This window comes from Pocillopora damicornis, chromosome 1 (genome assembly GCF_964200805.1).
Source record: "Pocillopora damicornis chromosome 1, jaPocDami1.2, whole genome shotgun sequence".
Classification (NCBI taxonomy): domain Eukaryota; kingdom Metazoa; phylum Cnidaria; class Anthozoa; order Scleractinia; family Pocilloporidae; genus Pocillopora; species Pocillopora damicornis.
The window spans coordinates 33606925-33631177 of NC_142670.1; the positions used below are offsets into that span (position 1 = coordinate 33606925).

The following is a 24253-nucleotide window of genomic DNA, read 5'->3' on the forward strand; positions in this document are numbered from 1 at the left end:
TTTCGAGAGGTTGAAAGACGAATTTCAACACTTGACTTGAGTATCAAGCCCGGTGTGTGTTGTGTCTTGCTGTTATGCAGAAGCGTGAGCTATCCCTAGTGGCAATAATTATGTAACTAATTTAAGATGGAGCTATTTGAGTTTTGCCAGTATTATTTAGTCGTTTAAAGCAAAAGAACATAGCCTGAAACTTGCAAATTTACGACTACTCAGATTTAATGCGGTCATATCCAAGGCAATAGGAACACACAAGAACGCCAGCTTAAACACTTTTAGCAATATCTTGCACACAATTGTGCCTGCTTGTTTGCATCAAGTCACTCACGTGTTACACTTTAAACGTGACCAACTCCTCTTTTCTCAAAAGTGATCAAGAAGCAATTTCTCCAAACAGTATCAATAATAAAAATTTTCAGCAACAGTGTGATGAGAAAACAGAAAAATTAAACTAAGGGGCATTGTCTGATTCAAAACCAAATTTTCGGAGCTGAGATGATACGAAATGCATTGCAGACAGTGCACGGATTCTAGCATTGTGAATATGGAAGTGAAAGCGTTTAGATGCCGCCATGCAGTTGACTCCCGCCGTCTCCTGCTGTTGAGAGAATTCATAAAAGGGTCGATCTTTTATCGAGGAACGAGCAGTCCCACTTTCTCAGCTTAGACATTCGCTTGAGCGATAATAGTGATGTACAAAAATAATCACAAATAATAATAATTTATCAGCGAACTGACATTTGGGTCGACGCCGCGACTACATTTGTTGCGGCTCGGGAGCATAGGTTACCCACGCTTGTTATACCGTACTTCATAGAAGCCTGGTCCGCTCTTTCAAAATTTCGGTTAACAAGAGGGTCGCCTATTGGTAGGAGGGTGCTTAAAGGAGTCCTTAATGAGTTAGCGTAGCTATAGGACAAACAAGTAACGCTTATAAAAGAACTCGGCAAGTACATGGAGATAGAGATAACTGGAACGAAAAGGAAGCGATTCCGCCGTCGTTAAGGCTTAAAAAGTTGTAAATAACAAGGCAAAACAGTTTTTCCTTGTTCCCTAAAATTAAGGAAACTGAGGGAGGATTCGAAGGGGCGCTTGTTTAACATTATGGCCTAGCGGGTGTGCGCTTTTTGGGGAGAGAGGGCGCTTATTCGAGGAACTAGGGTACAAGTCCATCCGCTCGATGTTGCTTTTGTGAAACAGGTTTTTTGGTCTTTAAGAACACAACCGTTTTCCTTATAACAATTTGATACAGTTCAGCGTCCTCGTAGATTGGGGATGAGCTACCTGTGCTGAAAAAAAAACAGTTTTTCTGGCGGGTTTGAAAATAGAATTTGCAACCGTGTTTACAAGCTCTTCTCCAGACACATCTATCAAAACTTGCACAACAAGTCAGTTGTTTTTCCTAATAATGTATGCAGACTATGCCTAAAAAGGCGAAAATCGGTACACTGATTTACGATGGAAGAACTCTTTATTTCATAGAATCACATTCATAGATTGTCTAGTGTCGCCTAAAGACCTTCAAATATTCAAACATATAAAAAACGATGAAATACATTTAGTACAATAAAACAACATTTCTTGATCTTGCAGTGTGAAACTCAGCGCCGGAAAATCTCAACACAAAAACTTGGAAACAATTTCATCATAACTATACAAGTAAAGAGAAAAAACAAAGAAAGTAAAAATGTCATCCTTTGTTTCAAGTAAGAATGTACGAAACTGAAAAACTTACGAGACTTGCCACTTCCCTCCAATTTACTGTAAAGAAACTGAAATTGGGTTACAACAGAATCAACACCGTTTTTGGACGATTTGATGATTCGAGATGTTGCGATCAATATGCGAATCTTTATCATAATTTGCAAAAAAAATTCCACTTAAAAAAAAAAAGAGATTATTCTGTGCAAGAATACGATGGAACGAGAAAGAAAAATATAAAAATTTTTAAAAAAACTCAGCGAATTTCTGATAATCACGACATATGCAGCATTTCTTCGAGTAAGCGCCCGGGTACTTATTTAAAATTTCGGCTGACGGAAGGTGCTCAATCGAGAGAATCACTTATCACGAAACTATTAACCTGTACAGATTCAGTCGACTTAATAATTTTTTTCTCGCCGAGTTTTCTTGTCCTAGATTTAAGGATTTGGCCGAAAAGGGTTAATGATTCCAACTCTAGGAGGTGGAGTTGTCCCCATTCCGCCTAAATCGCGCTGATGTCCAAAGGATTAAATTGTACTCCTGCTTAAACTTAAGTGTAAGTAATGTCAGGAAAAAAACAATAAACTATCATTTGCTGGATCTTGTAGCTGAAGGTGCAGTGGATAAAACGGACGACGGTGAAACGATGCATTCAGTTCCTTGGCCTGCGATGGGGAAGTTATCACAAGCCATATTTTTCGGCCAGGTAAAACCGAATCGCTGCATTAGGGGAAGACATCCACGTCTAACGCTGATACAAAGATCTCTGCATGGTTTAAACGGAGCAATGCAAGATGGAGCATACAATGAACACAGGAAAAGGGACAGATCTGGGGAACAGCCGATTTTTACAAGAGGAAAATACTGGTGAACTTCTAAAGCTGCTTCTTCCTGTTTGCGATGATTGAAGAAGTTGGGAAACAGCGTCATATTGTAGTGCAGATCTTGACACAGAGGAATGGTTAAGGCTTCGCATCTCCCTGCAAAGGATTTCAGTGAGTCATTACTGTAATGTCGAGTTTAATTCTGCTTCTTAGGTGAATACACGAATTCGTCAAAAATTTATGTTCAGAATTTCCATCGAAATCAAAATTGATTTTATAAAAACAACTGTGTTTCTGAAGAGTGCAATTTACAAGTGTGACCCCCGTTCAGTGCTATGTCATTCCATTTTATAACAATGAAGTGCTCAAGAAACGTTTTAAGTACGAAACTTTTGTTACGTTGGTCAAATTTCAGCATCAAGATAGAGACTGGGTACTAATTCCACGCATTCCATTCCCTTCCTGCCGTATCATGGTTTCAAGTGATCCAAGACTATGCCAAACCCTTTAGTCCTAAGATTAATAGGTAATTCTCCTTTCTAAATCCCACTCATTTCCTCTTAAACCAAACCTGAGAATTTCGTCTGATATCGAGATAACACCCTCTAGCTGATAGGCTTGTCTACTCTCGTAACCCGTTTGCGAGGTTACATTTGAAATCGCAGGGAAACGCTACATGTTTGCCTCTGAGAAATTGAGGGTTGACACCTGTACTCTGAGTGAAGGATGGGAAGACGTACGTTTTATTTTACGGATTAATTTTAGGGCCCCATCAAATGAAGAAACTCTTTCCAAGTGGGTGTGTCTCATAACACTATATTTCGTTCGACTGATTAAAAAAAAACACTTGCTTTTCCTGCGCTTTGGTGAAACGGCCTGGCGTGCCAATTGTCTCCTATACCTCAGTGGTCGAGCATCCGAGGTACTAAAAGGAAGGTCGTAGATTCGAATTTTATTTGAAGTACGTGGAGTTCTTTTCTCTGAGTATGCCTGTGTAATTCAATGAGTGACATCTTCTATCACGATGACAACGATGTTCTGAAAATAAGTCCTTTGAGTACACTATCACCAGCTCTCTCATTGTATGATTTCAATCGAGGCTTTCTACTTTGCTAATCGTATCAAGATGTGGGCCGACGCATGTCACATATCAACTTAGTAATCGCCCAACTCACTGTTGAATCTCTGTGGCCTAACTCACTGAAGTATCTCTTTGGCTTAGCGGTAAAGCGTTGGAGCGCGGAATCCGAAGGTCTAAAACCCGATTCCTCGTGGGGACCTAAAAGTTTTATTTTAACCCAGGCGCGTGAAAGATGAAAACACATTTTTCTACACTTGAATAAGTTAACTTATAAGATTTATTGCTTACCAGATGTAGTTTGGTTAGCATTGGATATAACAGATTGCTGAGGAGCAGTACACTGTGTTCCTGGACCTGCAGCGGGGAATTTATCACAAGCAAATTTCTCCGGCCAAGGAATACCGAATTCCTCAAGTATGGGGAGGCAGCCCTTTTTAACACTGATGCAGAGGTCTCTGCATGGTTTGAACGGTGCACTGCAGGAGGGAGCATACAAAGAACACAAGAAAAAGGACAGATCTGGGGAACAGCCAAATTGAACAAGAGGAGAAAACTGCTGAACTTCTAAAGCTGCTTCATCCCGTGTGTCATGGTTGAGGAAGTTGGGGAACAGCGTCATATTAAAATGCTGCAGACCTTTACAAATAGGAATGGTCGTGGTTTCGCATTTTCCTGCGAGAAAATTGTTGTAGAAATATTAAGCACAGTCTTACTTAATTTAGTAATACAGAATTTAGACCGCCTGCACATGGTCCAAGATTAAAATTCAAATAAGAGATTCTTTAGGATAAGAAGTTAAGAGGACCAAGTAATTCCAGCTCAATTTGGTTATTTCAAATAATCTATTGCTCAAAATTTCTGTGCTGTTGTTCAGTTGCATGTCACACTTCAACGATGTTAAAAAATTTTGAGCAACCCCTACGGAAGAAACAAGCAACCCCGAAATTTTCATTGTTTATCTCCGCCTTCCTTACATGACACAACTATGAGTTTGTCTACTCCTCAATGGAATGCTAGTTTATCGCAGCAGGGTAACCTATGCACTTTGGCAGGTGTTTTGAGCCAGTTCATCGATACCCAATAAAACTCCGAGATGGAGAAGGGGTCTGGAGATAAATATGTCTGTCCTAGGGCCCAGGCCCCAGGGCTCGTACCTGGACCTTTAGATCACCAACGTGACTTTCATAATCGAAGAAAATGAAACCTATAAAGTAAAACTTCCTTCTATACTCTTTTACCTTTCGTATAAAAGTAATATTTCTTACAACCTTTCTTTGTTACTCACCGTTTCCTAAGGTATTCGTGGTGGTGAGAATGGGAGCCTTAGGGGAGGGCGGTGCATCCAAACAAACAGGGACTTCTGATTTGCGTGAAAACTTTGAACAAGAAACCGGCCATTTCATCCCCAACTGTCTAATTTTAGAAATGCACTGTTTTCTGACGCGACTGCAGAGTTCCTTACAAGGTGCAGTGTATGGGTGTGGGCTACAGGGCGGGGCGAACAAAGAACAGAGGAAGAAGGCTAATTCTTGGGAGCAATTGGTCTGGATGACTGCATCAAACTTGCTTAATTCAAGAGAAGCTTGGTCTTGGGTTTGATGATGAAGGAAGTTAGGAATCTTCGTCTTGCTGTAATGAAAGGCGCTGCATGCGGGCACCCTTAAAGGTTCGCATTTTCCCGCTGTAAAAAAATAATAATAATAATAATAGTACAAATGGTATGGTTATGCAGCACGGTAGATCTCTTTGTTACAGGCTCTTGATGGGATTTTTGGGCCTAATCAATTAACCTTTTCAAGGTAATTGCGACCTAACTGGCCAATGTACAATAAAGATCCTACTTGATTGTTCGGTTACTAATGGTTATGAAGCGCGACAGATCTCTTTGTTACCGCCGGACTCTCCTTAGGAGTTTTGGCCTGACGAAATAATAATTCCGATGGCAATCCATTAATTGTCGACCTAGATGACCGATGTAAGGACCCCTTTAAGTCGTCCAGTTATACAGAAGGGACTAAAAGGTAAAATATGCAGTGCACAGTCAGGGGCCAAAATCTGAACGGTAGCACCGTTTTCTGTCCTCTTTGATTTTGCGGAATATTTCTACCTATTCTCTGGCAACAGACTCCGACCAACAAACTGAATAAAATACCTCTACTATACATCCCTTTTCTGCCATTTCAAATATACTCCCCCCCCCCCCCCTTTATTCACTTACGCAAATAAACAACCAACCAGACAAAAACATTTGCCAAACAGCCATTTTGTCTGAAGTATAATTTAAACAAGTCCCAGTATTTCTTACCTTGAGGCTGAATTACCGGACTCGGAGACGGAGACGGAGACGGAGTCGCAACAGTCGCTACGTCAGGTCGATCAATACAGATACTGTCTCCCCTTCGAGAAAACTGTTCGCAATTCATGGCTTCCGGCCATTTGAAATTAAATTTCAGTAAAAGAGGAAGGCATCCTTCTCTGACACGTACACAGAGCTCTCTGCACGGGAGTGGTGGTTTGTCCAGAGAAGTGCAAATGGGAGTGTACAATGTACATAGGAAGAACGCCAAGTCCGGTGAGCAATTGATTTGTACCAGAGGAGAAAATTGTTGAACTTCGAGAGATGCTTCAGCTTGAGTCTTGTGATGGAAAAAGTTTGGAAACTCTGTCATGTTGTAAGGTATATTTTTGCACAAAGGAACCGTCAGGACCTCGCACTTTCCTGAAATGAAACACCATTAAGTTTACGTACCCATAGTACAATTCTGTACCGGCGAGCCAAGTGGCCCATCCAGCCGGAGCTTATTCCGTTCTCCTTGGCATAATTCGATTAAGGCCATTACTTCTCACGCCCTGCCTAAAAACACAAAACAACGACCCGGCCGGGGCGGCGAACACGGACTCCCCAGCGTATTAAGCATCGGGTCACTGCGTCTCATACGCGTATCCATAACAATTACGTCAATTTACTTCATCCACCACATGTTCATATTTTTTTAGCCATCGAAGTGCAATGCTTTTAACAACCCAGCAAACATGATCGATGTCTGTTCATTTTGCAAACGATTTGCTCATTTATGAGATTGCTGATGTCATATTAGTGAGTAGTAACGTTCACTTATAAGCTGGGGTTGACTCGAATGCCAAAACTAACGCAAGCAAATTACAAATACAAAAACGTCACAAAGGGACACCAGGTATGCATGAAGTTCTAGCAAGTCTTATAGTATTAGATTTATTGAGAATGCTTCTGTGCAGTTTCAGGCCCAGATCTGGGAGAAAAACATGGGAGAAATTAACATAAACATTTTTCCATCATGGAATGGACCTTGTTTCACATAGAGAATTTTATCAGGCCAGGTGTTTCACCCCAACAAGTTACTAACAAATGGAAATTCAGATAATAATAAAAAAAACACTACCATACGCTAATTTTTGTTCGAAAAATGTTTTGCAGAGAAAATTTTGAGCGATTTTTGGGTGTATAACTGTCGTTGGGCTAAAACTACTGTTCATTGTGTTGTTTGATAAAACTGTCAAAGTGAAGGGATCACTTTAAACCATCGATTGCCGGTTAACCCTGTAACTCCCTCAAGTGATGAACATGTAAGTTCTTCCTGTAATATCTAAAAATTATCCAGAAAACAGGTCATAAGAATATTCAAACTTATCAGGTAGAAGTTGTTATCTTGATCTACCACCAAATTCTCGTAAATTATTTACAAGAAAATGTGTCGCAGCTAGAGGGGAGGATTGAAAATCAGATCTTGGGAGTTGAAGATTAAGTCTGGGTTGGAAGTATACTCATTACCTGGAACTGTGGGCTGCGGCTTCGTAGTCGGTTCTGGTATTATCTGTCCATTGTAGCACGGTTCTTCATCTTTGCCAGGGAAATTCCTACACTTCAGGATTGAGGGCCATTGAAGGCCACCTCTTTTTGACAAGCGCATTTCTCGCTTACATTGTGATCTTGCCTTCAGGCAAAACTCTCTGCAGGGCAGTAAAGGGCGTTTGGTCTTTCTGCAAGGTGGTACGTGGAGTCCGCAAAGGAAGGTGGACAGAGTCGCGGAACAATCTTTATCAGCATTTCGAAGAATTCCCTCAAACTTCTGGAAGCTAACGGAAGCTTCTCTAGCATCCTTGTGACCGAAGTAGTTTGGGAACTGTGCTTGCCAGTTTGGAGGCAAGAAACGGTTGCACTGGTGGGTTACTGGTCGGCATTTCGTTGCTGAGTGAGCCGATGCTATCGAAAGAAAGTTGAAGATTGGCAAAGGTAATGCTATGTCTGTAATAAGACCGCCACCCGAAGTTACCAAACTAAAACCAAAAACTGTTGATGGTAAACTACTAATTCAATGCCTGTTTGCTTTGATAGACGCATATGAAGTCGTCACGCTCCACTCAAATTAAAGTGTATCTCAATGTATAATCTATTTTTTCTTATCGCATGCATATTCAATGCTTAAGGAATCCCAGTTAAAGGGAGAAATTACATGTTGATCAATCCTGGATATCGCGAAGGGGTTAGAATCGTCTTAAGATCACGCTATAATCATTAAAACTTAAAGGAAACCTTACCATTGCTGTCAATGACAGCAAAGGTAAGGTTAATTGACATGTGTCATACCTGGTGTTGGTGTGTTTGTGCTCTTCGGCCATGATCCGTTGAAGCACTTTGATGTGCCCTCTTTGGGCAAGTTTTTGCATCTCATGGAGGGATCTAAAGTTATCTGAAACTTATTAAGAAGGTCCCTACAACTTTTAGTCGCCCGCTTACAAAGCCCTTTACAGGGAGGTATGGGCTGCTGGGCTCCACCACAGGGAGGTGCCAGAACTGAACACAGAAAATGTTCTATGGATGAGGAGCACCCGCTTTTAACTAGAGGACCAAGCACGTTTGCCAGCGCAATTGCATCATCTTGGGTTTGGTGATTAAGGAAGTTTGGAAACTGTGCTGAGCTGTAAGGCATATTCCGACACATTGGAATCCTTAAAGATTCACAACGACCTGTGGCGCAATTAAAGTACGGGTATTAGAAGCCTTCGTGTCACCTGGTCAAGCTCCCCACAACAACACCTTTCACCAATAGGTGACTCGTGCACACTGGCCCCGAGAAAATTTAGCATGCTTGTTGAAAATCTTTGTTAAGGAGTATGAAAACGAGCCTTCCTTTTCTAAAGGTGTGATCTTTGAACCTTACGCGACATCGATATTTCATCAGAATCGATCCCTGGAAGTGCTGGAGAGATGCACGGGGTTAAGGAACAATTTTCCTCGTTTTACATCTCCGAGCTTTTGTCTCACGAATGGGGACAGATTAAAAGTCGCCTGAGACGTTCCTTTGTTAAGACCAACAATGGCGCGAGTTGGGGAGGAAATTCTTAAAATACTAAAACACTTAACACTAGAGAGAGATTACATATAAGAAAAGTGCTAACAAATTAAATCCGCCCGACGCATCACGTTCATCGACAGAAAATTCTAATTCTTACGTTTTCCCCTTAAACCAACGTAATATATATTAATAATAATAATAATACTTTTTTTTCTCTCAATCATGAATTTCATACTTTGCTTAGATCTTGAGAGTCGAACACGTTTCCTTTTAGACAATTCCTCGAGGGAGGATCTGTGCTCAGTCGCAGGAGTGGAAACTGTCTTTTTGTCACCATTTTCATCTGCAACATAGGAAATAAGTGTCGTTTAGTATATACTCTTCCAAGAGAAGATTTTGAGGTCCCGTCTGTCTTGCAGAAGACATTTTTTAAAGGATAGAATGAGATTTAGCAGGCCAGTCAAGTCTTACTCAGTTTTTAAACTATTACGGATGTTCTTAGCGCTGACTCGAACTGATCCGCACAGCAGACAGCTTAAGGAATTTAAAATAAGAAAGTTAATATTCTTATAAAAAGAAAGTGCGTGTTTCTCTTTAAATGGCTTTCTAATCTCCTGGGAAGCAGTTATTTTATCTTGTAACGCAAGGCGCTTCTCCCATCAAAAGTGGGAGAAAGCGGATAGGGTTGTTTACTTCCTTGTACAGATACATAGTAATGGACGATGTTTCGCGGACAAATATCTCTGACTCAGTGGCTTTATTGTACATATAATTTTTGCAATGATGTCGGGGTCAAGAATTCGCAATAGCCATCAAAGAGTCAGTGCATTTATATGCGCCGTCGAGGCCTCCTTAAAAACCATAACGGATGTAACACCATAATGGGCATCATCCAATCCCATTAATAGACCGAATCGACTCAAAAACCAAATTTAGGGCGGAAATACCTGTACAGTTTTTAAAGCGTTTCCCCCTTTCGCCATTTTGAAAAGTGAATTATCATTTCTGCAAAAACAGTACCATACTTTGTTGAAATTTTCAGTTGTTGCTAATGAAATACTTATGAAGAACGGCGAAAAAGTGCCTTTGGGATTTTTTGGACCGCAAGGCATCTCAGTGGCATACCTTAAAACAAACCCTAATGGTGCGCGAAAAATAAACACGATAAGGCATTTTTAATTAATGATTAACTGGCTGAATTCTCACCGAATACTGGAAAAAAAAAATTTGTATCGATCAAAGCAGATTAGGAACGAGCGGTAAAACTGATACAATTACTTTAGACTTCCTGCTGTTTTTTCTGTTATATTCCAATCAGTATTGGTTCATAATGTCATACCCATGATTAGATTCGCATCTAGACAAGCATGCTACGGAATGGGTTCTACCGAGGCCATTCACACGCGATACCAAAACGGGAAAGTTTTTATATATTTGCCAAATATACGCTCGGCTCAAAAACACTTAACCACGATACAAGATTAGGGTTTTCTTTGACCTACTTCTGCATGACAGTAGTAGCATATGTTTATTCAAGTGATGCCAGCATTCAAACTACAAACCCGGCTGAACAGACGGACAAACCTTGATCTCCTTTACAGACAGTTAGTAGCAGAACATCAGAGAGATCGGATTGCAATACGTTCAAGACCGCAAAATACGTAGTCTGAAAGCGCACATTCTTTTTGATGGTTTTATTTAGTGGTATTCATACTTGTTTGTTGGAAGGCTAATAGCCATTTCGAAAGCTTTCTTGTCGGTGAGGCATCTAGCTATAGGCGACGAGTTACATAATAAACCAACCACTTTCTTTCTCAGTGCGCGGCAAAAGCAATTTGTTCTGTTGCGTTGTGAACGAAATCTCGAAATGCACGTCGAAACGCTGAGTGGGGTATCCCGCCAGCACAACTTGCCTGGTAAACATATATCTCCCAAAAAGTAAATTTAACTTGACTTTTTGCGGGTATTTACAAGACCTGACCTGACTCTGTAGCGAATTGTTATGAGTGAAATGTTAAGAAAAATGAGACTGCTAACAAGTAAATTCTCCACTCCTTAAAACTATCTCTAAAAACGCAACTAACTTTACCTTTCCATTTCTGGTACTCTGCAACATTTTCTCTCAAGGTTTTTATTTCTTCGTCCATCACGATCACACAAGCAGTAAGAATTACTGCCAATCCGGCTAGCAAAACAATCACAGCGAACAGCAGTCGTCGCCCACCGTAAATATTAGACTCTGCTTTACTCGACTTTTCAGAAGACATCGTGAGCATCCTTACCACTCACTTCGTCCAAAGAAGGATGTGCTCTTCTCTCAGATTTGGGCTGTTCTGCTCTTACGATGCTTTTTCTGCGTCATAAGGGCGATAAGCCGATAAAAATTTAGCGAAAAACAGATCCAGTTACCAACTTGTCGTCACTTTTGCCAATGATAAGTTCCTTATGTGACCTCGCTGATAGCCTGTTGGACCACTCGGCTTGCATAAAGGTAAATTTACCGATGCCGAGAGATATCCTGTCCATTTCACCCAGATTTGCCTGAAGAAAAAATAAACATTGTAGAATCTGCCAGATTCATTAACTAACTTCTCTTTTGTCGCGTGCAATGTAATTCCATAAATAGTCACTTTTCAATTCAATAATGCGGTGTTAAGTTTATTATCAATTTTGATTTATCTGAACCTTTGTTTTGAGAGAGCAATTGGCAGCTGTATTGTTTTGGTTTGCTATGCCTTTTCTCGTACAGCATGCCACTTAAAAATATATGTATATGCCACGTTGTTTTTGAATTCGGGCCTGGTTCCACACTCTTGCATTTTTGAGCAAGGGTAGTAGTGCTCGGCATTTTTCGACTTTTGCCCTTTATGACTTTTACGTAGTCTATTTTTTTTTCAAAAGTACTTGTACGCTTTGGCTGATTGTAACCCTTTAAGTCCCATGAATGACCAAGACAGAATTTCTCCTCACCATATCCTTACAATACAAAGTACACAAGTAATGAGAGTAAAGAAAAATATCATTTACGGGATTATTAGTTGATCCAATACCAAATTCTCCGAACCACACAGTAGAGAGCATTACTGATGAGATCTCGGGAGCGAAAGAGTTGAAACGGCTTCTTGAAGAAAAAATTTTCAAGCAAAGAACGAGGAAAGAAGTTTACCAGCTGGACAAACTTCAAGAATTGTTAAGGTGTGAATTCTTCACAATTTCCATTTCAAAAGTAAACACGTGTGATTTATGATTTGAATTCAATCTAGGTTTGTTTTTTGCAGACAACACGTGATAGGGAAAGCTTGTCGTGGTGGCCTTTGGCCTTTTATGAGAGAATTTGTGGGCGCTCATGGCACGGAATATATTTAGTTTCAACTTGATTTATTGAATTGAGCCGGTTAAAGAAAGTAGCCTTGAGTTATAGAGGATGGTGTACCCTCTCTCCTCTAAGAATGTATGTCCTTATGTTAAAGCTGAACGTGTTTATGCCGAAATGGGTCCGAAAAATTTTATGTATACATTCCTATCGGAATTGCCGTTGATTGTATGTCAATAATTCTTCTAGTACTTGCTTGGGTGGTTTGTCCATCAATTTTATTGGATGAAGGAGAGAATTTAACGAATTTTATAATAGGAAAATAAATCTTGTTTACAAACTTTAGTTCTCGCAAAAAACCAGTGCAAAATACAATCGAATCTTGGAAGTAAGAGGTTCTCAATGGGGTGATGCCTTTCACGGCTAACGATTAGATTTTGGTCAATTTACAGCTAACGGTTGATGTCTTTCCATTGTTGTCACCAGGAAAAAAATTTCAGTGAATTTTTTTACGACTAAAGGTGAAAATTTGTCAATTTTTTTTGCCTTAAGGCTAAATTTCTTGGCCGTTTTATATGGCCAACGGTTAACCTTATTAAGACCACCAAGTAATTGCTTAGGGTTGGCGCAGGAAAAAAAAAGTTGCTTAATAGAAGAGAGAGCTTGAAAAAAAAATTGTTCTAAAAACTTATGACCTGGATCCACCAATTATTACTATTTGTTGCCTGAGTAATCAGGAAAGGAAGCTTAGTTAATCTATTTTGTGCTGCAAAAGTTGGCAAAACATAGGTTGAAACGAGAGGGATCAATCCAACAAGGTTCTAGATAGCGAAATTCCAGATCATTGAATTGCTTTCGCAACGGAGAAAAGCAAACTCAAAACATAAGAGAGGTTACAATTTCTCGAGAAAGTACAAGGATAAAGGAGATTCAAATAGATTGTGAATAGCAGACTAGGAGAACTTAGGCTACATTTCCCAACATTTATAAAATGCGACGAGGCTGGTTTAACTGTTCTCGAGTTGAACTGTTGAACTGGTTGTTGGTGGCATAAGTGGCTGAGCTCCAATGCAGTTGGCGCCACTCTCTGCGGAGGGGAATTCGTCACAGTCGATTTCCTCTGGCCAAGGGTAACCATACAGTTCAATGTTGGGAAGACATCGACGTTTCACTCGCTCACAAAGCTCTCTGCAAGGCTGGTACGGCATTCCACATGGAGGAAAATAAAGAGCACACACGAAAAGGGTCATCTCTCGGCTCTCACAACGCAAACCAAAATAGAAGGAAGGATGAATTTCAGAGGCGGCCTGTTCTTGAGTACTGTGATTGAACAAGTTAGGAACCATTATCATTGTGTAGTTGACATCTTTACAAATAGGTGCAGCTAACGCCTCACACTTCCCTGAAAGGATAAAATAAGAATCTTATCAGTTGCATATATTCAGTTCTAGGCCAATAGTCATGTATCATATTGATTCGATTTGGCACTCGGAGCGCTTATTTGCTTTGGTTACCTAAAGGGTTGGGAGAGGGGGTTATTAAAAACAGGGCGCTTATTTTTTTATTTTATTTTTTTTTTTTTTTGAGAATCAGCAGCCATAAATGCGAAACAGAACTTAGATATTTATTTGAAAGGGATCAAGAACATCGGAAAACAAATTAGAAAGGAGGCGCCTATTGGAAGGAGGGCGCTAAATCGAATCTTAACGGTGGTCTCCCTTGTAACTGCTCCTTGATGAGTACGAAGAGCAGCTCCGATGGAGATTCATAGTCATCGGCATTTAACCGGCTTATCTCATTTAACTATATAACTTCATTAATCATCAAAGGTCTGAACTCTCAGCTAATATCAAAACCTTTCGCTTGATTCGAATTTACCAGAATTTAGAACTACGTGCGCGGGAACGGCTGAACAGTAAGGGAAGGTGGGTGTTTCTATTATTTCTTTCTATGGATCGTTACATTTTATATTCAAGAGCTTACAAAAGGTATCATCTCACCTCCCCTTTTCTGTGATTGTGAAATTGCGAGTTGGCTGGTTTCCTGGGGTCTGTCAACGCACACCTCTCCACTTTCTCGAAGCGGAAACTTTTCGCATGCCAGCGTGGAAAGCCATCTTCTAAACACCTTCAGTACCACAGCACACCCACGCTTAACTCGAAGGCAGAGCTCCCTGCACGGTAATGGAGGCGTGTCTAGAGTGGTGCACATCGGAGCGTACAAGGAGCAAAAGAAGAACTCCACGTCACGTGAACATTTCCTGTCAACAAGTGGCCAAAGTTGATGAACTTCGAGAGATGCTTCTTCCTGCGTTGTGTGTATGAAGAAGTTCGGAAATGTCGTCATGTTATAGGGTACGTTCTTACAGAAAGGAATGGATAAGGACTGACATTTGCCTGATGTGGAAAAACGAATAGGAAGATAAGATTTCCGAAAATAAAAAAAATTCTCAAAGTTGGTAAAAATTTTTTCAGCATTTGAAAATACTGCTCTAAACGATTCTTTCAAATGTTATTAAATGCCAATGACCAATCGAATTAATTGTTATTTTGATTTATTTTCCATTTGATATAAGAACTCAGCTTTGGTGGAATGACTTTTGATTACATGAACGCCTTGATCTGTCAATGGGGTCCTGTTTTTGACGTTTGGAGGCTGCTTGAATGTCTATAAGCTACCCTCTCTTGTTATATATTTTAATCATCATGCACACCAGTGCAAATTTTGTTGACATTTTTTTCATAGCCACTAAATCGTGAGATTTTTTTGCGAATATACATGTTTGGCCGGTTATTTACAGGAAGTCTAACCCAAACCACGGTTTTACGCAGTCGGTGGGCCAGGCTTTGTACATAAGGGGATTGATTTAGTAAAAAAAAAAAAAAAAGGTCCTTCCACTGTTAGCTTTCGGACCTCTTGACCCTGCTTACAAAAATATATCTTCAGATAAAACGTTCAGCTAGATTGAGGATTGTTTACTGAGACTACGGTTTGGTAAACGAAGGGGACCTTTTTTTGAATAATCAGACCTTGAAGTTTGCAATGGCGAATCGTTTTCATTTAATACCTGGTTGTGGCTTTGCAATCACTCCGGTTGAAGGTCCATCATAGCAAGGCACTTCTCCTTTCCTTGGAAATTGCTGGCAATTAAGATTCAGGGGCCACTTAAAGCGAAGGTAATCGAAGACCCGTTGGCATCGTGTCCGCGTTTGTTGGCAAAGTTCTCTACAGGGGGGAACGGGAAGAACCATTTTCCTACAAGTAGGGCCATATAGACTGCACAAGAATCGCGATAATAGGAGCGCACAGTCATTTAGGGCAGTGTCAAGGATTCGTCTAAACCTTCCGAAGCCATCGGAAGCTGTTTCTGCGTCCATGTGACCAAAGTAGTTTGGAAACTGAAGAAACGAAGGTGGAACGTATGAAGCACATGGATGTCTTTGGTAAAGATCTACCGTCATTCGAAAGCATTTGGAAGCTTGTGGTCCATTGTAGCACTTTGATGCACCTTTTGGTGGTAAACGGGAGCATCGCATGGCAGGTGGCAACTGAAGTCGAAACTTCTTTAAAAGATGTCCACATGGCTTTGTTGCCTTAATACAGAGCTCTTTGCACGGTGGATTAGGCCTTCGGAGGCCATTAGAGGGAGGTGCCACTAAAGAACACAGAAAATATCTGAGAAAGGGAGAGCAGTTGCTGTTTAGAAGTGTTTCAAACTTTGTAAGAAATTTCGTAGCCTTCTCTTGTGTTCGGTGATTTAGAAGGTTTGGAAACACTAACAAGTCATTCGATGATCTCCTGCAGAGAGAAATTCTATTCTCTTCGCATCGGCCTACAAAAGAATAAATGTATTATTACTAAGATAAATAGATAAGAAATATTGGCTGAAGAACTCAACCATAAAACATGGCAAAAGAGCTTGCCAACTTGAAAATATAATAAATGATTGGATGACTAAAATCAAATAAAGATCTTCATTTAGTGAGAAGGAAAGTGAACAAGAAAGAACGAAGCGAAATAGTTATTTCAACGACTAAAGAGAGGATATTATTTTCATTAAGAATGTGTACTTACCGCCAGGCTTACATCGCTGTGCTCCTTGTTTCAAAGCTCTGGACAACCGCTTGTGCCTTCCTTTAGTTACCTCTTCGTACGTGGATGCTTCCTCAGTCAGGGGGGTTGTATCCCGTGCTTTGTTATCATCGTCACTCGCGTCACCTGAGTCAAAATCACACAGCACATCCTTAGAGTATCGCCTCCCCTTAGCGAAGAGCCCCTCCCTTCCCTCCCCCCATTATGAGTCAGAATTTAAAATAACCCCCCCCCCTCGAATAATCGCTTTCAGCGCTTTCTCGTTACATTAGACGAGTCTTAAGATAGCCTTAAGAATGTATAACACGGGTCATGTTTATAACTTTCGAGCGGCTTTGCACATTTGTACCGGCCGCATTTGTCTCAGATTGTATTGGGATTGAAATTGATTTTACGAACAAAAAAACAAACTGAGGCGCTACAAAATGGTGAAGACAAGCTTTGTAAACTGATAAAAGCCCCCAAAGCCCCTTCCCTGCTATCGTCCTCAATTTGAAATTAACACCCCAGGCGCTAATTAGATGATTTGTGATCTCAACAATCACTAATTTTGTCCAAAAAAAAATACTCTCTGGCGCGCTTGAGAGCAGAAAGGTGTCAACACCTGTGATTGATATTTTTGATTTCACTTCAGTTTTGGCTTCGTACCAACGAAAGGTCAGATAATGACAAACTCCTTTCTGTAAGCCTGTTGTAAGATCATTGTTTTCAAACAAAAAAAAAGTTATTGGTGTTTGAGATCACTTCACGTTACTCGAGGAAGGACGAGGGGACATTCTGCCATTTAACCCAAAAGAAATTAACTTGGCAGCCACTCCAACCTGATTTGCTAAGCAGACAAAGATCTTCATGGAAGATGAATTTCCGGTATTAAAGATGACTCTAAAATCCCGTGAATTGCGCTCGTGGGAACAAGCAGATTAAAATGATTCCACGTTACCTACATAGCGGCTATTAGAGGCACAAATTTTAAAAGTACTTTTGTCGGTCCCTTTGGTTATTGCATGGTTTGCAAGCTTCCCTCAGATTAATGTCATACGTTAGCAAAGACCAGCAAAAACAATTACAAAAAAAAAACAACAACAATACCTGCGACAGTGCCTCTCGAGTTTGTGATTTCTTCCTGAATCAAGATCATCCCTGCTATCAATACTATTACGACCCCAGCCAAAGCAACGATTGCAGCGAACCGCAGTCGCCGCTCCCTCTTTGCGTGTGTCTTCATACCCCTGTCCTATATTATTTTTGAAGACATCTCAGCCTCCTACCCGTTGAGTCTTGAAGAAAAGTAACGCTTAAAACTGTTCAGTCTTACTCCAACGATGGAATTGATAGCTCTAGGCGGTGGGCGTTTAAAAACGTCTGCAGATATTGTTTTGGCCATATTTTGGCAGTATTAATTGTCCGGAAGGAAATATCATGTTACTTTCTCAGAAGAGATTCGCTTCGTTCAAGGAATTTTGCACGCTTTGAGCACGCTCTAGGAATAAGAGTATCCTCGTTTGTTGACTTATAAGCATGTGGAATTTTTTCTCTAAGAAGCCCTCACAACAGAAGTAACAAACTTGCAAAACTAATGGAGAGGTTTTGGTGAAAAGCCGCGGACGGACACACAGAGGCAGCTTTGAAGCCATGCTTACCCCTCTACGAAATTTTCATCATTCGCATGAAAGGCAAAAGCAAAGGCAAAAACAAAGGCAATCAACGGAAAATGACGAAACAATTAAACAATTGATTTGGCTTTTAGCAACAGATCTATCTGACGAAAAAAACTTTTAGGGGGGGAGATCACTTGGTTTTCGGGGGAACGGAGGGGACGATCAGAAAAATTGACAAGGCAACTGTCGACAGGTAAGATTTTATATTTTCTTGCAAGAGGGGGATCAGGTAAATTTTATCGCGTCACCAAGCAAAATTTTTTACCTCACCCCCTCCCCCCCCCCCGTCACTGCAATAAATGATGAGCGGTTTCTTTGAGATTGTTAAATGTTAAGTGATGGACATAATGAATTAACCATTTAACTCCCAAGATCTGATCGTCAATTCTCTCCTCTAGCTACTACATATTTCCTTGTGAATTGATTACGAGAATTAGGTGTTTAATCAAGGCAATAAATTGTACTGATGAGTTTGAGTATTCTCACTACCTGTTTGCTGTATAATGTATGGATGCTATAGAGAGAGGTTACATGGTAATCACTTCTGGGAGTTTGAGGGGTAAAGGTGCTACCGAAAATATATCTGTCAATTCGTTCTTGACTGGTTCGCACTGATTGACATTGATAGTGGAAATTCTCCTCTTTTTTTACCTTAGCGTTTGAGAAATGCGGCTTTTCATTGAAATTTGCGCTTTCATGCTGGGAAAAATGAGATATTATCTACTACTACAATAGAAGACTGGTATTCTCAGTTGCGCTACAAGGGTATCAAATACTGCTCCTAATTTTATTTTTTATCTTCCCGATATTACATTAATCAGTCCCTACATGTTCGTTTTCGAATTACGTCAATGCCGTATCATCAAATTAAGTCTCTATCAGTGTTCCAACCGGAACGAACAACTTGGAAAGCCCACTTATTAAACAGCTGTGAGTAACAAAAAGCACCTCTTCCAGCGATTAAGTATATTGCTGCAGTATATTTATCAGTTGAGTAAAAAAGTATTACAGACGGTTGTCTTAGTTTTCGTGGGATCTTTTAAAAAAGTGCCGTTAGCTTTTTTGCTTTTAAATTGAGAAGCCCTCTTTGATTTTGTCGTATTCCACGAGAATAAAATAATACAAGTGTCTGTTGTTAATCGTAACAATGGAGTTAGTTTCCGAAGCGTAAGTCTTCGATTTAACGTGCGTCAATACAAGAATATAAAAGAATTGGTAGTGTACGGGCAGTCCCTCTTCCCCATACATCTTACGGGATAGAAACGAACAACTTGTCGCCCGCGTTTGTCGCTCAACATTGGTGATCAAATTTCCTTTTCGGTATGCGTGAGAATCTTCCAAAACGGAAGCAAGAAACTTTTAGGCCGTAGCAGTAAAAATGACATTGGCGATCAAAATCCTCCATGCGCCTTGTCAGGCAATTGTCACTCAGGGATGTCACTGGGATTTTTCCAGAACGGAAGCGAGGAACTTATAACCGACGTTAGAAACATAACATTGGTGATCAAATCTTCCAACCGGCATGTCAGGGGCACTCATCCAAAGGTTCTTTTCGGGAATGTAGCATTCCACTGAACTGAACACGGAACCTCCTCTGATGTCACTCACACCTCCAATGACATAAATCTTGTCACCGTGTGCCACAGCAGAGTGCTTCATTCGAGACTTACGCATCGGAGCAATGTGCTGCCATCTGTTAAGCTTTACGTTGTACACCTCACAAGAATTAAGAACATTCTGACCGTCATAGCCGCCAAAGATGAAAATTTCGTCATTCAACGTCACAGCAGCAGCAAACTGTCTTCCTTCAATCATGGGTTGAACGGAAGTCCAAGCATCTGGATAAAAGTGAAAGCATTTAGTAAGACAAGAAGATCGGTAAAGCAAAATATGTGTTGCGATTAAGGGATGAGGTAGCCATCTTTGTTTACTGCAAATTATAGTTTACTTGTTCTTAGCAGTTAATACAGTTAAAAGGCAAGAAAAAAAATAACTAGAAATCGCCGAGAATACCAACTGGCTGTTGGATGTACCGCAAGCGGCCCAAGCTCTAGTTGTGAGATGATCATCTTGCGACATAAGAGTCGTGACGAAATTATAAAAGTATATTACACGTACATGTATATAGTAAACCTAGAAATGGATAATTCGCTAAAAAGGGGTGCTTTTCAATATAGAGAGCGGTCAGATAACAAATAATGCGCTGTGGAAGTAAGATGAGGTATTTTCATTGAGAATTTGACAATACTTTTTTATTCCTAAGAGCGGAAGTAAATATTCCTATACAACTATTATGATTTCGCCATGACTCTTATTTCGCAAGATGATCATCTCACAGCTTGAGCTTGGGCCGCCTGTGGTTGCACTTGTTAAATAGGAAAAAACGAAGGGAGCGTTCAATGATAGAAAGCACGAATGAACTCTTTATATTCAAAACATAATTGTCTCTTTTTCACATGTTCCATTTATAGACTACTTTTTCGGCGACTTTGATGAGATTAATTTGGTAGGTTTTTTAAAAAATTTTCCTGTAGAGGAATGCCTTTGCTCAGGTTTTATTCTAGCAATGAGTCCTCGGTAAGTTTCGGTCATCTAGCTTATGCATAACATGGTCCAACTTGTTAAAGTGGTCCAAACGGTTATGAAGGGTTTACAATTACTTTCACAAGGAAACCCTTTCCTGTGCACGATCTATTTTCGTAATGAAAGGAAAGATTTGATAATGTATTCAAACTAACTCAGTCCTCAAATGGTGTCTAAACGTGGGCGTATATTTACCTCTAGTTGAATCATAACATTCAACTGTTCGCATTCCTTCACGAATAGCAAATGTGTTTGGTACTTGGAATCCACCAATTGCATACACATTGTCTCCAGATGACACTAAACAGTGGCCTGCCCTGGGAAAGAGCAAAGATTTTCGCTGTCCAACGAGCCAGGATCCATCTTTAAGCTCAAAAATACTGACATGAGACGTGCATCTATTGGTTTTGGGATCCAGGCCTCCAACAAGAAGAAAGGTGGTGGAACCTGTGGACACAGCACCGAAAGAGTCCAGCTCAACATCATGCACCACAGGCTGATGATCAGTTGCATCCCACGAGTTACTTTGACCGCTGAAGCGTTCTATGAATGGAATCGCTCTTTCTTTAACGCAGACATCTCTTAGCCCCCCAATAGCTAACATATTATCTTGTGAAGTTACCAGCTGAAGCCTGGAAGAAATTAGTGAATAATGTGATCTCAAAAACACAACGAAGACAATAGCAAAACATGCAATAAAATAAACATTATTTACATACTTTTTAAATATAAACTTAACTGCCTTAGAGTCATATTCGCAATTGGTGATAATTTGTCCTTCCTACACCATCTTTCTGCATTATTTAGAAATGTTTGGAGCTTTTCTACCCGGTTGACGTATTCCGAGATTTAATTCTGTGTAAGAGAGCTTTTGTCTACGTCCAAAAGGCGTGACCTTGAGTTCCTTTGATAAAGTGTAATTAACACAGAACTTATCATGATACACGCTGGTGATACACGCATGATACACGCATGATACAAAGCCGGCTAAATGTTGAGTACTCAGTCAGTCGTAACCGGCAAAACAAAAGTCTTTAGTAGATTTACCTCCATCGCGGCAGCTTCATGGCCGACAATTCCACCCACTTGCTAACGACGGGAACAAAACAACAGACATTGCTTAAGATTGCTGAATTATCGCATCCACCTGCTACCAGAATCACTTCCACACTTCGGTACGATTTCCTCGCAGTCATTTTCCCAGCCTCTTTTTCGTAGGTAGCTTCTTTGAATTCTGTAACAAGTCTTGGAATGATCAATTCATTCAATTCCTTTTCATGTAGCGGGTCATTCAATTGTGACAAAGAAACGAAAGGTAGTCGAACTAATTTCAATAATTGACCACAAAAGTCTTTCCTCGCTTCCAAATCGTAGCTTATCCAGTCGGTGATAATTTCAAGGAGTTGGTCTTCATTTTCAACCGATATATCATCTTTGGACAGGAACTTGATAATCTCTTCTTTGGATAACTTCAAAAATGATTCTGTCTTGGCAACTTTACTAAATTCTCGATTTACGTATTGGGTGACTGTTTGACTTAGATCATTGCACGAGAAAGCGTCAGCCATCGAAAGAATCATAAAACAGTTTTCTGTATCGAGTACACTCTGTAGGAATTGACAACAAGCTTTCTTCACCTTTTCCACAAATAAATAATTTGATGCTTCTAGCAATTCGAAAACATTTTCGACGTGAATTTGAATCCGTCCCGTGTACATGAAATCTAAAATGCTTTCCATGGCAGTAGCAGTAATTGTACTTACACTAGCACTTGTTTTATCCTTTTCCAGCATTTCTGTGGTAAACATGGCAAAGAAGAACCGGCTATTGGCCGCGAGAACTGCCTTATGCGCTGAAAAGTTCTGGCCATCCACTGTCAAATTAACATCGCATAATATTCCTGAATGTCGCTGTGTGTTCAGCACTTTTAAAATAATGTTGTCATCACCTTTTAATTGAAGAAAGGAGGGACCTTCGTTGGTTCTTACAAGGCCCATAATCATTGCCGACTTTGACAGTGTTATTTGGATGCATGAACGCAGTAAAATGATGAAATATGATTGAAGTCCAGTTTAAATCACGCACGCTTCAGTCCCGCTCCAATGACCAGTTTTTCACTACATTTCGTAATTGATGTAAACAAATCAGTGTCCCATAGTGATATTGAGTAACCTTCGCTTGCCAATATTGTCATGTGGTCTCAGGATTTCCGTTTCATGGATGAAAGTTCGTTATAATAACAAGTCTTTCAATAAATGAAAGTGTTCTCTTGGTGTTTGTTCTGCTTACAGCTGCAAAGAAAGTCAAATAAATTGGCAACATATTTAAGAGGGATGTTTTTTTTTAAAGTTTGATTTGCAATTACTCTTGACAACTGGTGGCAACTGAATTATTAAACTCGACAAAAAAAATTTACATTAGAAAACATATATAGAGCAGGTAGCGGAAATCCCTTAAGTACTTTCGTGGGATTGTAACAAGCTTTTGAATTAATGAGTACGCAAAAAGTTACTGATTTGTCTCGTAAGTGGAATAAGGCCAATTTGGCCTGAAACAACTATCCTGAATAGAAAGATAATGATTTTACGAAGGGTTATCGGAAGAAATGGTTGAACTGTAACCGTGTTAACTGACGCGTTCAAATCTTTCTTTGCACGTTAGAGAAAAGCAATGCGGGAGGGTATCTTTATCACTTTTAAATCGTTAGTTTAGTCAAGTGCTCACACTCATTTGATATTGTACACGAAATTCTTGCCCACAAGCCTTTCAACAATCTTTTCCAAGGAATGAAGGACGACTTCCTCTTGCTCCCACGAGATAAAAAATTACAGATATGAATTGGAGCTCAGCCACCAACACGAAAAGAAAAAATAGATTGCGGGATCTCGTTTTGCAAAAACCGAGAAAACTTTAAAACCCAAGGCTCCTTTCAGAAAAGAAAGAAGTCAAAGAAGATTGCTAGGTAACGAAAGGCTAGTAAAATATTCATGCTCATAATTCATTAATGTGTTAAGGCAAATGGTTCGATAACATTACTACGGAAGGTCAAGAAGTGCGTCAGTGGTTACAATTGATTCCGTGACGTTTACTCTTCTACGCAGCAATGTGTTTTGAGTCTTCACGTAAATGTATCGTCATTAATTTTCGCCAACGAGTCCTTTAAACCTCTCTTCCAAACAATGAGAGACGTTCCCGCAAAAATTTGTATTGAAATAAAAGCCACCAATACTGCCAAAAGAAACTGCAAACTTTATTTTTAATCACGTTTTAGTCACGTTTTGAAAAATCCGAGGAAGCATAAGTTTCCTCCAGTCTTAACGAAGAAGACTGTTAGGCAATGCAAGGCTATTAATTCATAATTCATTGAAGGATTAAAATCTAGGATTTCAATTAATTTACTACGGAAGTTCAAGAAGAGCATCAGTGCTTACAATGGGCTCTTTTTATGATAAGCTGAATTCCGCGCTCATTTTTGATTGCAGTGCGCACTTATGGTCTATTGGAGAACAGAATCGAAGCATGGCTGACGTCACATGATCACCAACTGTTTGCATTCCATAATTACATGCTTCTTTCAAGCAATAGATCATAGAAGGAATCAAACTGTGGTAAGGACATCAGTGACACTCGTTTGCACTTCCAGTGCCACTTTTTCGATCTTACCACAT

The 24253-nt window shown here is 40.1% G+C and overlaps 3 protein-coding genes and 1 long non-coding RNA gene across 4 annotated transcripts; 1 reads left to right on the plus strand and 3 right to left on the minus strand.

Moving 5' to 3' along the window:
• Positions 1-1449: 1449 nt before the first annotated feature.
• Positions 1450-11569, minus strand: LOC113673066 (uncharacterized). The gene is made up of 8 exons (XM_089201838.1): positions 11029-11569; positions 9175-9282; positions 8231-8611; positions 7415-7846; positions 5912-6325; positions 4892-5287; positions 3895-4278; positions 1450-2681 (listed from the first exon to the last, which is right to left on the minus strand). The coding sequence occupies exons 1-8, from the start codon at positions 11213-11215 to the stop codon at positions 2290-2292; spliced, it is 2694 nt and encodes an 897-aa protein (XP_089057964.1). The 5' UTR covers positions 11216-11569; the 3' UTR covers positions 1450-2289.
• Positions 11570-12508: 939 nt separating this feature from the next.
• LOC149053419 (uncharacterized) lies at positions 12509-17699 on the minus strand. Its single transcript, XM_089201846.1, has 5 exons — positions 17434-17699; positions 16327-16470; positions 15320-16084; positions 14253-14648; positions 12509-13654 (listed from the first exon to the last, which is right to left on the minus strand). Exons 1-5 carry the CDS (start codon positions 17567-17569, stop codon positions 13260-13262), a joined length of 1836 nt encoding a protein of 611 aa, XP_089057972.1. The 5' UTR covers positions 17570-17699; the 3' UTR covers positions 12509-13259.
• A 1071-nt stretch (positions 17700-18770) lies between these two features.
• On the minus strand, positions 18771-22681 carry LOC113673083 (kelch-like protein 12). Its single transcript, XM_027189437.2, has 3 exons — positions 21633-22681; positions 20781-21217; positions 18771-19840 (listed from the first exon to the last, which is right to left on the minus strand). The coding sequence occupies exons 1-3, from the start codon at positions 22586-22588 to the stop codon at positions 19440-19442; spliced, it is 1794 nt and encodes a 597-aa protein (XP_027045238.2). The 5' UTR covers positions 22589-22681; the 3' UTR covers positions 18771-19439.
• On the plus strand, positions 19777-21299 carry LOC149053420 (uncharacterized). Its single transcript, XR_016185284.1, has 2 exons — positions 19777-19915; positions 20829-21299. It is a non-coding gene; the product is annotated as an uncharacterized LOC149053420 (long non-coding RNA).
• Positions 22682-24253: the final 1572 nt, after the last annotated feature.